The following is a 13,854-nucleotide window of genomic DNA, read 5'->3' as shown; positions in this document are numbered from 1 at the left end:
ATGGGAGCGATGGGGGATATGGAGGGCTATATAGGTGGATATAGAGAGAGCTATAGGGTGCTATGAAGTTATAGAGGAGTTATAGAGGCTGTGGGAGCTATAGGGGGCTATGAGAGCTGTAGGGGACTATGGGAGTTTATATAGGCAGATATAAGACAAGCTATGGGGGAGCTATATAGGCAGATATAATGGAAGTTATGGGGTGTTATGGGGCTATATGGGAGCTATGGGGGGCTCAGGGGGCTATAGGGGAGCTATAAGGAGACCTGTAGAGGGGTGTATAGGGGCATCTACAGCAGGCTGCGGCTATGGATACAGCTATAAGTGGTACACATGGCTGTAGCTCTACATCCCCTATAGCTGCCCCCTACACCCTCACAGTCACACGGTACCTATAGCTGCCCCTATGGATGCCCTGATGTCCTTATGGCTCTAATGATACCCCTATTGATCCCCCCACGTTGCTATGCATACCCCTGTATCCCTATGGATGCCCCTATGGAAGCCCCTGCACCCCTGTGGACACTCCTATGGCCCCGTATCCCTATGGATGCCCCTATACCGCCAAACCCTGCGGATCCCCCCCGCCGTGGATGCTCATATACATCCTAACCCTATTGATGCCCCCGTGTCCCTATGGATGCCCCTATAACCCCTAACTGTGTGGATACCCCATAACCCTCGGGATGCTCCTGTATCCTTATAGACACCCCTATGTCCCCATATCCCCCTGGATGCGCCTGTACCCCATGGACTCCCCTGTACCCCTATAGACATCCCTAACCTATGGATGCCCCTATACCCCTATAGACACCCCTATGTCCCCATACCTCCCTGGATGCCCCTGTACTCCTCTGGATGCTCCTGTACCCCTATAGACATCCCTATGTCCCCATACCCCTATGGATGCCTCTGTGCCCCTATAGACCCCCCTATGTCCCCATACCCCTATGGATGCCTCTGTGCCCCTACAGACCCCCCTATGTCCCCATACCCCTATGGATGTCCCCATACCCCTATGGACGCCCCTATGTCCCCATCCCCCCCCGGATGCCGGTGTCTCCTTGCAGACCCCCCTGTGTCCTCATACCCTATGGATGCCCCTATAGACCCCCCCCCCCGCCCCGGGTTCCCGCGCGCTCCGCTGGAGACAGCGAGGCGGTCGCCGCCGATTGGCTGCGGGGCGCGCTCCCCCCCCCTCCCCGACAGCCAATGGGAGCGTCCGGCGGGGCTGGCGCGCGCTCCCCCCACCCCCCCACCCCCCTCCTCGACAGCCAATGGGAACGCCCGGCGGGGCTGGGGGCGCGCGCGCGGGAAAACCATAAAGGGGGGGGGGGGGGGGGAGAAACACCGGAGGGGAAAGGGGGGAAACCGGTGTTTGGGGGCGAGGGGGGGGGTAAGGGTTAAGAGATCATAAAGGGGGGGAGCCCGGAGGGTCCCGTGAGGAAGCGGGTGGGGCGTCGAAAGCGCCTGGTTGGCCCCTTCCCCGCTGTTACCGGGGAGGCGGCAGCGCTCAAACCTTCCCCTGGAAACGGGCGGGAGGCTCCTCATTGGCTGCGGCGCCGCAGAGGCGTTTCCCCATTGGCTGAGCGCTCGAGGGGTCCCGCCTTGGACACGCCCCCTCAGGGTTTAGCCCCGCCCACCCCGCACGGGGATCCCCGGCCGTACAAGCCCGAACTTGCCCGAGGAGGGGCGTGGCTTAATCCCCAAAGAGGCGTGTCTCATGACGTCACGCGAGGGGGCGTGGTCGGGAAGCTCAGAGCGCGGCAGCAACCGGTGCCGAACGCGACGCGCCCGCCCCGCACGGTTCATGCAGCGGCAGTGAGTGAGGGGGGGCGAAGGGAGGGAGGGAGACCCCCCAAAGTGTGGGGTGGGGGGAGCCGTGGCACCCCCAAAATGTGTGTCTGTGGGGAGATCTATGGGGTGGGGGGGGGCAGGTGGGGCGTGGGACCCCCCCCTAGTGTGGGGGGGGTGTATGTGGAGGGGGAATGGGGGACCCCTAAAATGGGGAGGGTGGGGAGGGGACTGGGGGCGCCGTGGGAACCCCAAAAAGTGTGGGGTGAGGGGGATATATGGGGTGTGGGGGGAGCGAGGGACCCCTCAAATATAGGGGGGGCATGTGGAAGGGGGGCTCGTTGGGGCGTGGGAGCACCCCAGAATGTGTGCGGGGATCTGTGGGGCGTGGGACCCCTAAAATGTAGGGGGAGCACGTGGAGGGAGGACTCGGTGGGGCGTGGGACCCCCCAAAATGGGGGGGGCACGTGGAGGGGGGGGCTCGGTGGGGAGGGCCCCCCCCCAAAGTGTGGGGTGGGGAGTGAGGGCGCTGTGGGAACCGCAAAATGGGAGGGGGGCAGGTGGGGCGTGGGACCCCTAAAATGTAGGGGGAGTACGTGGAGGGAGGACTCGGTGGGGCATAGGACCCCCAAAATGGGGGAGTGGAGGACACGGTGGGGGGGGCTCGGTGGGGCATGGGACCCCCCCAAAGTGTGGGGTGGGATCCGGGGGCGGGGGGGAGGGAGTGTGGGTGCCGTGGGAACCCCCCAAAGTGTGGGTGTGGGGGGATCTGTGGGGCGTGGGACCCCCAAACTCGGGAGGGGGGGGCAGGTGGGGGGGGACTGGGGGTGCTGTGGGGTGTGGGGACCCCCATAGTGTGTGGGGGGTATCCCTGAGGCGTGGGAACCCCCAAAGTGTGGGGTGGAGGACCCCCCCATAGTGTGTGGGAGGGGATCCCTGAGGCGTGGGACCCCCCAAAGTGGGGGGGGGGATCCTTGGGGGGGGGGGGAATGTGGGCGTTGTGGGGCGTGGGGACCCCCCAGAGTGTGTGTGTGAATCTCAGGGACCCCCAAAATGGGGGGGGAGGGCAGGTGGGGCAGGAACTGGGGGTGCTGTGGGGCGTGGGACCCCCCTCAAAGTGGGAGGAAAGGGGCTCGTTGGAGTATGAGAAACCCCCCCCAAAATGTGGGGTGGGGAAAAAATAGAGGGGGGGGGCCTCCGTGGGGCATGGGACACCCCCAAAATGTGGAGGGGAAATGTGGGGTGTGGGACCCCCAAAATGGGAGAGTCCCCCGTGTGTCCGCGGGGGGGTTGAATAGTGAGGATCCCCCCCCTACTTGTGGGGTAAGAGGGATTGACGGGGGTCCTATGCAGATCTGTGGGGTGGATATTGGGGGGTGCCCCCCTAGAAGCAGCCCCCCCCACACACACACACTTCTGGGGTCCCCCGCGTGTCCGTGAGAGGGGTTTGTTTACAAACAGCGCCCCCTCCCGAGCCCCCCCTGGCGGCCACGGGGGGGAAGAACATAAAGGTGGGGGCAATTTGGGGGGGGTGGGGGGGTGACCCCCAGTTTGTTGCTCCCCTTTCTCACCCCACGCGTGGTTTTGCACCCCCCCCCGCAGGGCCCCCCCGTTGCGATGGCGAAGCCGCTGCGGGAAGGGAGTCCCCCCCGCCGCCTGCACCCCCGCCTGAGCTGCCGCATCTATGGCTGCGGGGCCCCCCCCCGCCCACGGTGAGTTGGACTGGGAGAACTGGGAATACTGGCGGGAACTGGGACTACTGGGGGGACTGAATGGACTGGGGAGCAGAACTGGGAACACTGGGTGGCACTGGGAACACTGGGCGGAAACTGAGGAGACTGTGGGGGAGAACTGGGAATACTGGGAGGCACTGGGACTACTGGGGGGACTGAATGGACTGGTGGGGGGGGAACTGGGAGGCACTGGGGGGAACTGAGGGGACTGGGGAGGAGAACTGGGAACACTGGGTGGCACTGGGAGGGAACTGGGACTACTGGGGGGACTGAATGGACTGGTGGGGGGGAACTGGGAGGCACTGGGGGGCAACTGAGGGGACTGGGGAGGAGAACTGGGAACACTGGGTGGCACTGGGATGGAACTGGGCGGAAACTGGGGGGAGAACTGGGAATACTGGGAGGCACGGGGCGGGGTGGGGGTGTGCTGAGGAGAACTGGGAATACTGGGAGGGGTTGGCACAAACAAAGGGGGGGGTCTGATAACGGAGGTCTGATAACTGGGAGGGGGGGGCATGATTATGGAGGAGATGTCTTAATTAGAGGGGAGGTCCTAATAACGGGGGGGGGGTGTCCTGATAAGGGGGGGCATCATGATAAGGAGGTATCATGATAAGGGGGGGGTGTCCTAATAGCTGGGGGGGTGCTTTTGGGGTCCCACAAGCTGCACAGCTCCCCCCCGATTAAACTCCCCTTCTCCCCCCCCCCCGCAGGTGATTTCCCCCCCCCAGAAGCCGGGGAGCCCCCCCAGAGCGAGGGGGGGTCTCTGGGAAGTGGGGGTGACGCTGTCACTGTCCCCAATGGCCACGGGCCCCCCCCCAGCGCCGAACGCGAGTTGGGCGCCCGTCTGCGCCGCCTCGGAGACGCCTTCCAGCGCAGCCACGAGCAGGTGCGGGGGGGGCACCCCAAAATGGGGAGGGGTCCAAAGGGGGGGCACCCCAAAATGGGGAGGGGTCCAAGAGGGAGAAGAATGTGGGAGACACCATCCAGCACAGCCATGAGCTTGAGGGGGGGGCGCACCCCAAAATGGGGAGGTGACTAAAGTGCGGGGGGGGGGAAACAAAAATAGCAAGAAGGACCCCAAAAATGGGAGGAACACCCAAAACTTTGGGCTTCCCAAAGTGGGGGGGGGGTGTGCACCCAAAATCCACTCCCTGTGCTGTTCACACACGCTCACAACGGGTCTTTTGGGAGTGGGGGGGGTGGTCCAACACCCCTAAACTCTCTCCTAATTATTTTCCTCCTGCTAATTAACCCCCCCATTAATTGCAGCAACAACAGCAGCGTGGGCTCTTTTGGGGTCCCCTCTATCGCCTGGTCTCGCAGCTCCTTGGAGCCGTTCCCGTCCTGCCTGCAGCGAGGGGGGGGATCTGATAACCCCCCCCAAAAAATCCTATTTATTTAACTTATTTTGGGGGTGGGGAACACCCCTAGGGCCCCCCCCCCCCAGGTTCTGTATATAATGTATATTGGGGTGTATAGAGGAAATGTATGGGGGGGTTGTAAATAAGGGGGGGGGGCTGCATATAGGGCTGTAAATATTGGGGGGGGCTGTAAATGGGGACTGTGAATAAGGGGGGGCTGTAAATTCGGGGGGGCAGCGGCTGTAAATGATCAGTGATTTGGTTTTTGTACGTTTGTTTGCAATAAAATGGATTTTAATTGTTGAGGGGCAGGATTTTGGGGGGGGGTACAGGGTTTGATGGTGAAAAGGACTGGGGTGCAAGGGGGGGTTGGGGGTGTCCATGGTGTCTGGGGGATCCATTGTTTGGTGGGGGGGGGGCGCAGTTTGGGGAGATCTAGGGGTCCATTTGGTCTGAGAGGCAGTTTGGGGGGGTGTCCATAGGGTCTGGGGGGTGAAATTTGGGGGGTCCTTTAGGTCTGGGGGGGGGGGCAGTTTGGGGAGATCGAGGAGTTCTTTTGGGGGGGGGGGGGGGGGGGGGCTTCCATCGGGTCTGGGGGGTGAAATTTGGGGGGTCCTTTGGGTCTGGGGGGACACAGTTTGGGGAGATATAGGGGTTCATTGGGTCTGGGAGGCAGTTTTGGGGGGGGGGGGGCGTGTGCAGGGGGGTGAAGTTTGGGGTGTCCTTTGGGTCTGTGGGGGGCAGTTTGGGGAGATCGAGGGGGTCCATGGGGTCTGGGGGGTGAAATTTGGGGGGTCCTTTGGGTCTGGGGGGGCAGTTTGGGGGTCCATGGGGCCTGGGGGGCAGTTTGGGTGAGGGTTTGCTCCCCCCTTCCAAGAAAGCACATTGTACAAATTCACTTTTATTAACCCAAATCGCCCCCCGAAGGGGGTGGGGGCCGGCCTCACCCCCCCCTCGCCCCATTCCTGACCCCATTCCCCGCCCCCCCCATTCCCAATCCCAATCCCGCCCCCATTCCCGCTTTATCCTGGCCCCAATCGCTCCACGATTCCATTTCCTTTGATGCCATCGAAGAAGAAGAAGTTGTTGTGAGGGGGATCCCGCTGGGAAAGGGCCTGGAATTTGGGGGGTGGGAGGGGAGGGGGGAAATGGGAATTCCATTAGGGCTGGGAAAATCCCAGATGCAGGCAGGATTCCCAGTGGGATTTTGGGAAACAAAGCCCACCCGGAGCCCCAAGTCCCAAACTCTGGTACCTTGACCACCTCTTGGCCCAGGACGCCTCCCACCACGGCGCAGACCGGAGCCATTTCGGAGAAGCAGTAGCTGGAAAAGAGAAAAAACGGGAATTTTAATGGAAAAGCTGAAGTTTCTGCATAATAAAACACTAAAATCCCAAGTTTTCAACCCAAAAGGAGCCAGTTGGGACATGGGTTTCATCCTTTCCGGCTAAAATAAGCACATTCCCAGCGTTTCCGGTGGGCAGCGATCCATCCAGGATTGCTCCTGATCTGGATTGCTGTGGATTTGGATCCACAACTGGAGTTGCTCCAGATCCAGAACGTGGCTGGGATTGCTCTGGATCTGGATCCACAACCAGAGTTGATCCGGATCCAGAACGTGGTTGGGATTGCTCAGGATCTGGAAAGGATCCAGAATGGATTGCTCCGGAGCCAGAATGCATCCGAGATCGCTCCAGATCTGGAATTGCTCCGGATCCATAATCCCAAACCCAGAGCACAAAAGGCCTCACAGATGATCCGGATGCAAAGCATGGAGCCACGACGGCTCTGGTCTGCTTGAAAATGAGGTCGGGACATGCCGGAAGCTTCTCTGGCTCCGGTTAATCCATCGGGATCCGTACCTGACAAACTCCTCTGGGAGGATCTCGGTGCTCACGCCCAGAGCGTCAAGGACGTCGTGGCGGATCTGGAGCAGCAGCTCTGAATCCTCAGCAAAGCGTGGTGGGGATGGATCCCGCCCGTTATCCGTCCGGAATTTCAGAAGCACTGGGAAAAGAAAGGATTTATCCGGCTGCCGGCACTGGGATTTCCTTGGGAAGAGCCATCGCGGAGCCAAAAGCAAATGGAAAGTGGAGCAAACAGAGCCACATGGCGCTTCCATCCACGTTCCTGGACTTCCCAGGAATTCTGAGCTTCCTGTTTTTCCAGCTGGGAAAAGCAGGAATGAGGAGGATTTACCTTGGAGAAGGAAATAATCCGGAGTTGTGCGTTTCAGTGCCGTCTTCGCCTTCTCCGCCCTCCAATTGACTTCCAGGGCTTCCTTCAGCTGACAGAACCCCACGTGCTGTTGAAGAGACGGAACGCCCGGAATGAGGGGCAGGATTCCCACCAGGATGTAAATCCCTTGGGATTGTGCTCCTGCAAAGCTTATCCCAATGAGAACTGGCCTTGGAAATGCGCTCTCCTAATTAAAAGGTTGGAATTGTGGGCGGGATGGGCGTCGCTCAGCTTGGGAAAAGTGGGAATCTCCGAGGGGTCAAACATGGCAGTGGGAAATTCAGAGAATGGGGTGGAAGGACCCAAAAATGTAACTTTGACCTCAACTCTCTCCTCACAGCGTTCCCAGAAATGCAACTTTCACCCCAAATCCCCTCACAAACACCTCAAAAACGCGACTTTCACCCCAAATCCCCTCACAGACTCCTCAAAAACACAACTTTCACCCCAAATCCCCTCACAGACTCCCCATAACCACAACTTTCACCTCAAACCTTCTCAAATTTCCCTTCAAACTCCCCAAATATGTGATTTTTTTTTCTCCCAAATCCCCTCACGGTCTCCTAAAAATGTGATTTTTACCTCAAATTTTTCCTCACTAACTCCCCGAAAATGCAACTTTCACCCCGAATCCCCTCACAAATACTCCAAAACCGCGACTTTCACCCCGAATCCCCTCACAAATACTCCAAAACCGCGACTTTCACCCCAAATCCCCTCACAAATACTCCAAAACCGCGACTTTCGCCCCGAATCCCCTCACAAACTCCCCATAACCACGAGAAGTTCAGTGCTTCTTCTGCCGCAGCCGAGGACACTGTTGGTTTCTGGGCTGTGAGCGCTCGTTGATGGCTCCTTTCGAGGTTCTCCTCCCCCAGCGCCCCAAGTCCTTCTCCTCAGGGCTGCTCTCCATCATCCCCAGTCTGGATTGGGACCGGGGATTGCCCCCACCCAGGGGTAGGACCTCGCCCTTGGCCTGGTGGAACCTCCGGAGGTTCTCCAGCCCCACTTCTCCACCTCATCCAGGTCCCTCTTGGCTTTGTTGAACCTCCTGAGGTTCTCCAGCCCCACTTCTCCACCTCATCCAGGTCCCTCTTGGCTTTGTTGAACCTCCTGAGGTTCTCCAGCCCCACTTCTCCACCTCATCCAGGTCCCTCTTGGCCTGGTGGAACCTCCTGAGATTCTCCAGCCCCACTTCTCCACCTCATCCAGGTCCCTCCTGGCCTGGTTGAACCTCCTGAGATTCTCCAGCCCCTTTTCCACCCCATCCAGGTCCCTCCTGGCCTTGTTGAACCTCCTGAGGTTCTCCACCCTGTCCAGGTCCCTCTGGATGACAATTCCAACGGGAATCCCGCCTGCACCAGCAGGCAGACAGGAAAAGGCTTGGCCTCTCTCGGCATGTGAGCTCCGGCATTCCAGAAATGGCTCCAAAGGAATCCGCCACGCGCTCGGAATCGCTGCCCTCCCTCAGGGTGGCAGCTGGCTTGGATCGGAATGCCGGGAATATTCCCAGCCCTTCCGAGGGGAAGCGAGATGAAAAGGGTGAAAGGGTCACAAAAGGGCGTTATCCCACCAGATCAGCTCTGGGGGTTTCCACTCCTCCGTCAAAATTCCAGCTGGGAAGCAGAAACGCCCAGGACGGAGGCATCAGAATGGGAAAAGGTTTTGCTTCGGAGCAGATTTTGCCCCTTAAAGACATGGAAAATATTCCCACTCAGAACCGGAGCAGCTTTATGGATACATAAAAAGCTGGAGCTTCCCAGTTCTGGCTTGCCCAATTCTCCTTCTCCCAGTAAAACCAGTATAAACCACTTTCCACCACTATAGCTTCCGGGGAAAGAAAAGGCAGGGAGGTGGGAACACCAAGAATTCTGGAGAGAGGGAAGTGTATCCCTCCAAAAAATCCCCTTCTGGGATGAGGAAGCTTCTTGCTCCTCAAGGAGGAGGGATCAGCGGCTGGGAAGAGGCCACAATCCCACCCGGAAGCCGATGGGATTGTGGAGCACCAGGGAATCTCCAGAGGGTTTTCCCACTCACCTTTTTCACCATGGTGGTCTCCGAGGAATCCACTTTGGCTTTCTTGGTGTCTGGTCCATCTTCCACACCCGGATTGACCTTGGCGACCTTGGGTTTCTCCCTGCCGAGGGAAAACCAGAGCGCACGTTGGGAAAGCGCCATTCCCACTTGTGCTGGTGGTGGAAAATCCCAAAATCCCAAAGTGTGGGGCCCATGCGAGCGGGAAAAGGCAGCCGGAACCCTGAACCTTTTCTCCCACTCACAGTTCTCTTCCCATTCTCCTGCTCCTGGTACTCCTCCTGCTCTTCATTCTCTTCCCATCTTCCCAGTTCTCCTCCTACTTCCCATGATCCTGGTTCTCTTCCCGCTCCCAGTTCTCCTTCTGGTTTCCTGCTCCCTGTTCTCCTGCTCCTGGTTCTCCTCTCACTTTCCACGATGCTGATTCTCCTTCTGTTCTCCCAGTCCTGGTTCTCCTCCTCCTTCCCGTGCTCCCTGTTCTCCTGCTCCTGGTTCTCCCGCTTCCCACGCTCCCAGATCTCCTTCTGTTCTCCCCACTCCCAGTTCTCCCCCTGCTTCCCATGCTCCCTGTTCTCCTTCTGCTCCCGGTTCTCCTTCTGTTCTCCCAGTCCTGGTTCTCCTGTTCTCCCGCTCCCGGTTCTCCTGTTCTCCCGCTCCCGGTTCTCCCGACTCACTCCACGAACTCGTGTTCCCCGAGGTCGGCAAACATGTAGCCGTGGTATCCAAAAACATCTCCCGTGAAGAACTTGATGCTGTTCCGGTGGCAAATCTGGTCAATCCGCACCATCACATCCCGGGAACAGCACGTCAGGCAGACCTGCAGGTGGAGAGCGGGAACGTTCAAGTCTGCTTCCCTCCTCCGGTGATTTTTGGGAAGGAAGGAATACTCCTGGTTTTCCTGGGGCAGCGGGAGCTTTGCTGTTTCATTCCTGGCGACGCACAGCATTCCGGGTAATTATCCCAGCCTAACTCCAGCAACTTGGATCATTAGGAGGTGAGGGGACCCCATTCTTGGATAATTCCAGTGGGAACTGGGGCAAAAATTGGATTTTCCACCCTCCACCCAGAACCCAAGTTGGGAAGTGGCACTGGAGGCAATTCCAACCCCAGAATTCCCAAAAAAACAGTTCCTACCCCTGCCAGCCCCAGTATTCCCCCCAAAAAACAGCTCTCATCCTAATCCCCGTTCTCTAAGACCTGGATGCGTTCCTCCTCCCCTCACTTCCCAAAGAATTCCACCCTCCATCCAGAATGCCAAGTTGGGAAGCGGCGTCAGATGCAATTCCAATCCCTGCCGGCCTCAGAATTCCCAAAAAAATCCAGTTCCTACTCCTGCATTCCCCAAAAAAAGCCTTACACACCCTCTGGAGATGGTTGGAAAGGGAACTAATGCTGTTTGGGAACAGCCAGAAAGCTCAACACAGAATGAAGAAGGAATTAAGGCGGAAGCTTGGGAAAAAGTCATCCAACGCTTTCTTTTCCTACTTTTCTCTCCCATTTCTGTACATACGGCATCAAACTGGGTGAAGAAATCCTCGGATTTGCTCTCCACACTCTCCGGATCCGCTTTGACATCCACCATGGGATTGAGGTTCTGCGCCCGCTCCAGCGAAGCTTCCGCTCGGTTCCGGCCTAAGGATCCCACGGGAATGAGGAACTGAGCACGCGTGTCCTCTTGGGAAACCTGGAATGGGAGGAAAACAGAGAGTTGTTTTCCCACGGAAACAAGAAGAGCCCCCAGGGGAGAATCCCAAGCGGGAATTCCAGCCTGGAAGGGAAAAGCACACAGGAAAATTCATCCAGAGAAAACCAGAGGGGAAAAGGCTCCAGGTATTCCATGCTTTTATTGGGAATTTGTAGAGCGCTTTTCCCAGCTCCGGAGGGAATTCCCACCCTCTCATGGGAATTCCAGCTCTGAGAGGGATAGGAACGGCAACCAAAGCCACTTCCCAAGTTGACATCCCAGCCAGAACGTGGGAAATGTCTGGAAGTGAGGAAGGAGGAAGACAACTTGGTTCTGGAAAAGCAGGATTGGGGATTGGAGATGTTTTTTTTGGGAATGCCAGGGCTGACAGGGGTCTGTTTTGGGGATTGTGGGATCCACGAGGAAAAGGAGATGGACAAAGACAGGGTGAGCTAAGGCCAAATCCACGGGATCTGGAGGCTTCTCAGAGCCGGATGCAGCACCTGGAACGCAACGGGGAAAGGCCGTGCTTTGGGTCCAGGGTGGAAAAACACAACCTGGAATTCTGCTGCCAAGGAAATAACTGGGAAACGCAGCTGGAATGGAAAAACTTCAGCCGAAACGGAGCTTTTATCCCCCAAAAAAATGAGCGATTGGGAAGGTGCGGAAGGGCCTCACCCGCTCGTGGTCCAGCATGGTCAAAGCTTTGACTCCCGCCAGGATGAGGTTCTTGGCTACTTCCGCTCCGAGTCCTTTCATTCCCACCAGGAGCACCCGGGACGCACGCAGCCTGCGCAAGAGGCGGGATGAGGGGGGGCTCCTATAGGCACCCCCAGGCCCCCTATAGCACCCTCACAAGCCCCTATAGCCCCTGCGCCCCATATTTCAGGCCCCCATAAGCCTCTGTGGGGTTCCTACAGCTCTTATAGGACACCAGAAGCTCCTATAGGACCCCTCCAAGCTCCCATAGGGCACTCATAAGGTCCTATAGGGGCCCCTGAAAGCCCCTGTAGGGCTTCTGAAGCTTCTGTAAGGTCCCTGCAACCTCCTATAGAGCTCCACAAGCTCCTATAGCTCCCCCACAAGCTCCTATAGGGGCTCCTAAGTTTCTATAGGGTTCCCATAAGCCCTTACGGAGTCCCTCAAGTTCCTATAGGGGACCCACAAGCTCCATAGGGCTCCATAAGCTTCTAAAGGGCCCCATAAGTCCCTATGGGGTCCCTCCAAGATTTTACAGAGCTCCATTACCTCCTATAGAGCCCCCTCCAAACTCCGTTAAGGGCCCCATAAGCTCCTATAGGGCTTCATAAGCTTCTGTGGGGTCCCTCCAAGCTCCTATAGGGCTTCATTAGTTTCTATAAGGTCCCTGCAAGCTCCTATAGAGCCCCACAAGCTCCTTTAGGGACCCATAAGCCCCTATAGGGGTCCACAAGCTCCTACAGTGCCCCCACAAGCTTCTACAGGCGCTCATAAGTTCCCACAGGGATTCCATAAGCCCCTATGGGGTCCCTCCAAGCTGCTATAGGGGCCTCATAAGGCTCTATAAGGGGCCCACAAGCTCCATAGGACTCTATAACCTCCTATAGAGCCCCTCTCAGCTCCTGTAGGGGCCTCAGAAGCTCCTAGAGGGCTTCATAATCTTCTGTGGAGTCCCTCCAAGCTCCTATAGAGCCCCACAAGCTCCTATAGGGGCTCATAAGTTCCTATAGGGGCTCCACAAGCCCCTACAGGGGTTCAGAAGCTCCCATAGGGGCCCCACTACCCCTATAGGGCTTCTGCATGCCCTAGAGGGGCCCTATAAGCTCCTATAGGGCTTCTGCACGCCCCTACAAGGGTCCCATAAGCTCCTATAGAGCCCCACAAGCCCCTACAGGGGATCATAAGTTCCTACAGGGCCTCTGCATGCCCCTATAGGGGCCCCACAAACTCCTATAGGAGTCCCATAAGCCTCTATAGGGCCTTACAAGCTTATACAGGGGCTCATAAGCTCCTACAGGGCCCCCACAGGCCCCTATAGGTGCTTATAAGTTCCTATTGGGACCCCATAAGTTCCTACTAGGACCCCATAAGCTCCTATAGGGGCCCCACAAGCTCCTATAGGGGCCCCACAAGCCCCTCATATGCCGCCCCCCGCCCTTTCCCTCCCCTCCCGCAGCCCCCGTTCCCCCCCAGACCGTTTCTGGGCCTCCAGCCCCCAGAGCCGGATCTGTCGGTCATACTGCGCCGCCTCCTCCTCGCTGATGCCGCCAGGGCCGCCTTCCTCCTTCTCCACCATCGCCGCCTCCGCCTCCTCCTCCTCCTCCTCAGAGCCGGCGCCCCCTGCGCCCGCGCAAACGCCCGGCACCAACCAAGTCCTCCCGGAGGGGGAGGATCCACCCGTGGTACTGTGGGGTCTCTTACCCCTACTACCTCTCCCCAGCGGCAAAACCACCCGAATTCATTCCTTCGCACCATTTTATCGCCTCACAGGTCGGTCGCATTGCCTTTTTCAGCCTCAGAAGCTCCCCATAAGCTTTCAATGACGCCCCCTCTCCCCCCCCGAGCCCTCAAATGGACTCGTCCCCCCCTCCGCTCTTCGGCCCTTCCCGCCTTCTCTCCTTTCGGCAACTTCCGCCGCCGGTCGCTGGGAGGCGCTCGGGTATTTCCGTCCTCGCTCGGGTCTTTCCGCCCACGTTCGTGCTTTCCCGTTCCCGTTCGGGTCTTTCCAGTCACCGCTCGGGTGTTTACGCCCAACTTCGGGTCCTTCCGTGCATTTCCGGCCGCTTCCGGAGCCGCCTTCGGCTCTTTCCACCGCCGCGCTCGGCTCCGCCCGTCACCCTTCGTGCGTCTTCGCCTCCCCTTCGTGTATTTCCGCCTCCCCTTCGGGTATTTCCGCCTCCCCTTCGGGTGTCTCCGCCTATCTTCGTGCCTCTCCGCCCTCGGTGCCGGGGCGCTGCCTCGGCGCGTCTGCGTGCCGCCGGGCGCCATTTTGTGTGCCTGCCCGTAGAGAACGCTGGGGCGGGCGGGC

The 13,854-nt window shown here is 58.6% G+C and overlaps 1 protein-coding gene across 1 annotated transcript; it reads right to left on the bottom strand.

The window, feature by feature from the left end:
- Window positions 1-5,877: 5,877 nt before the first annotated feature.
- Window positions 5,878-13,173, bottom strand: SAE1 (SUMO1 activating enzyme subunit 1). The gene is made up of 9 exons (XM_009568484.2): window positions 13,022-13,173; window positions 11,526-11,637; window positions 10,674-10,847; window positions 9,838-9,980; window positions 9,167-9,266; window positions 7,091-7,196; window positions 6,754-6,898; window positions 6,146-6,215; window positions 5,878-6,006 (listed from the first exon to the last, which is right to left on the bottom strand). Exons 1-9 carry the CDS (start codon window positions 13,120-13,122, stop codon window positions 5,914-5,916), a joined length of 1,044 nt encoding a protein of 347 aa, XP_009566779.2. The 5' UTR covers window positions 13,123-13,173; the 3' UTR covers window positions 5,878-5,913.
- Between the last annotated feature and the right edge of the window lie 681 nt (window positions 13,174-13,854).

Source organism: Cuculus canorus, chromosome 37 (genome assembly GCF_017976375.1).
Source record: "Cuculus canorus isolate bCucCan1 chromosome 37, bCucCan1.pri, whole genome shotgun sequence".
NCBI classification, from domain to species: Eukaryota; Metazoa; Chordata; class Aves; order Cuculiformes; family Cuculidae; genus Cuculus; species Cuculus canorus.
The sequence above is the reverse complement of the archived record's forward strand: the minus strand, read 5'-3'. Positions and strand labels throughout refer to the sequence as shown.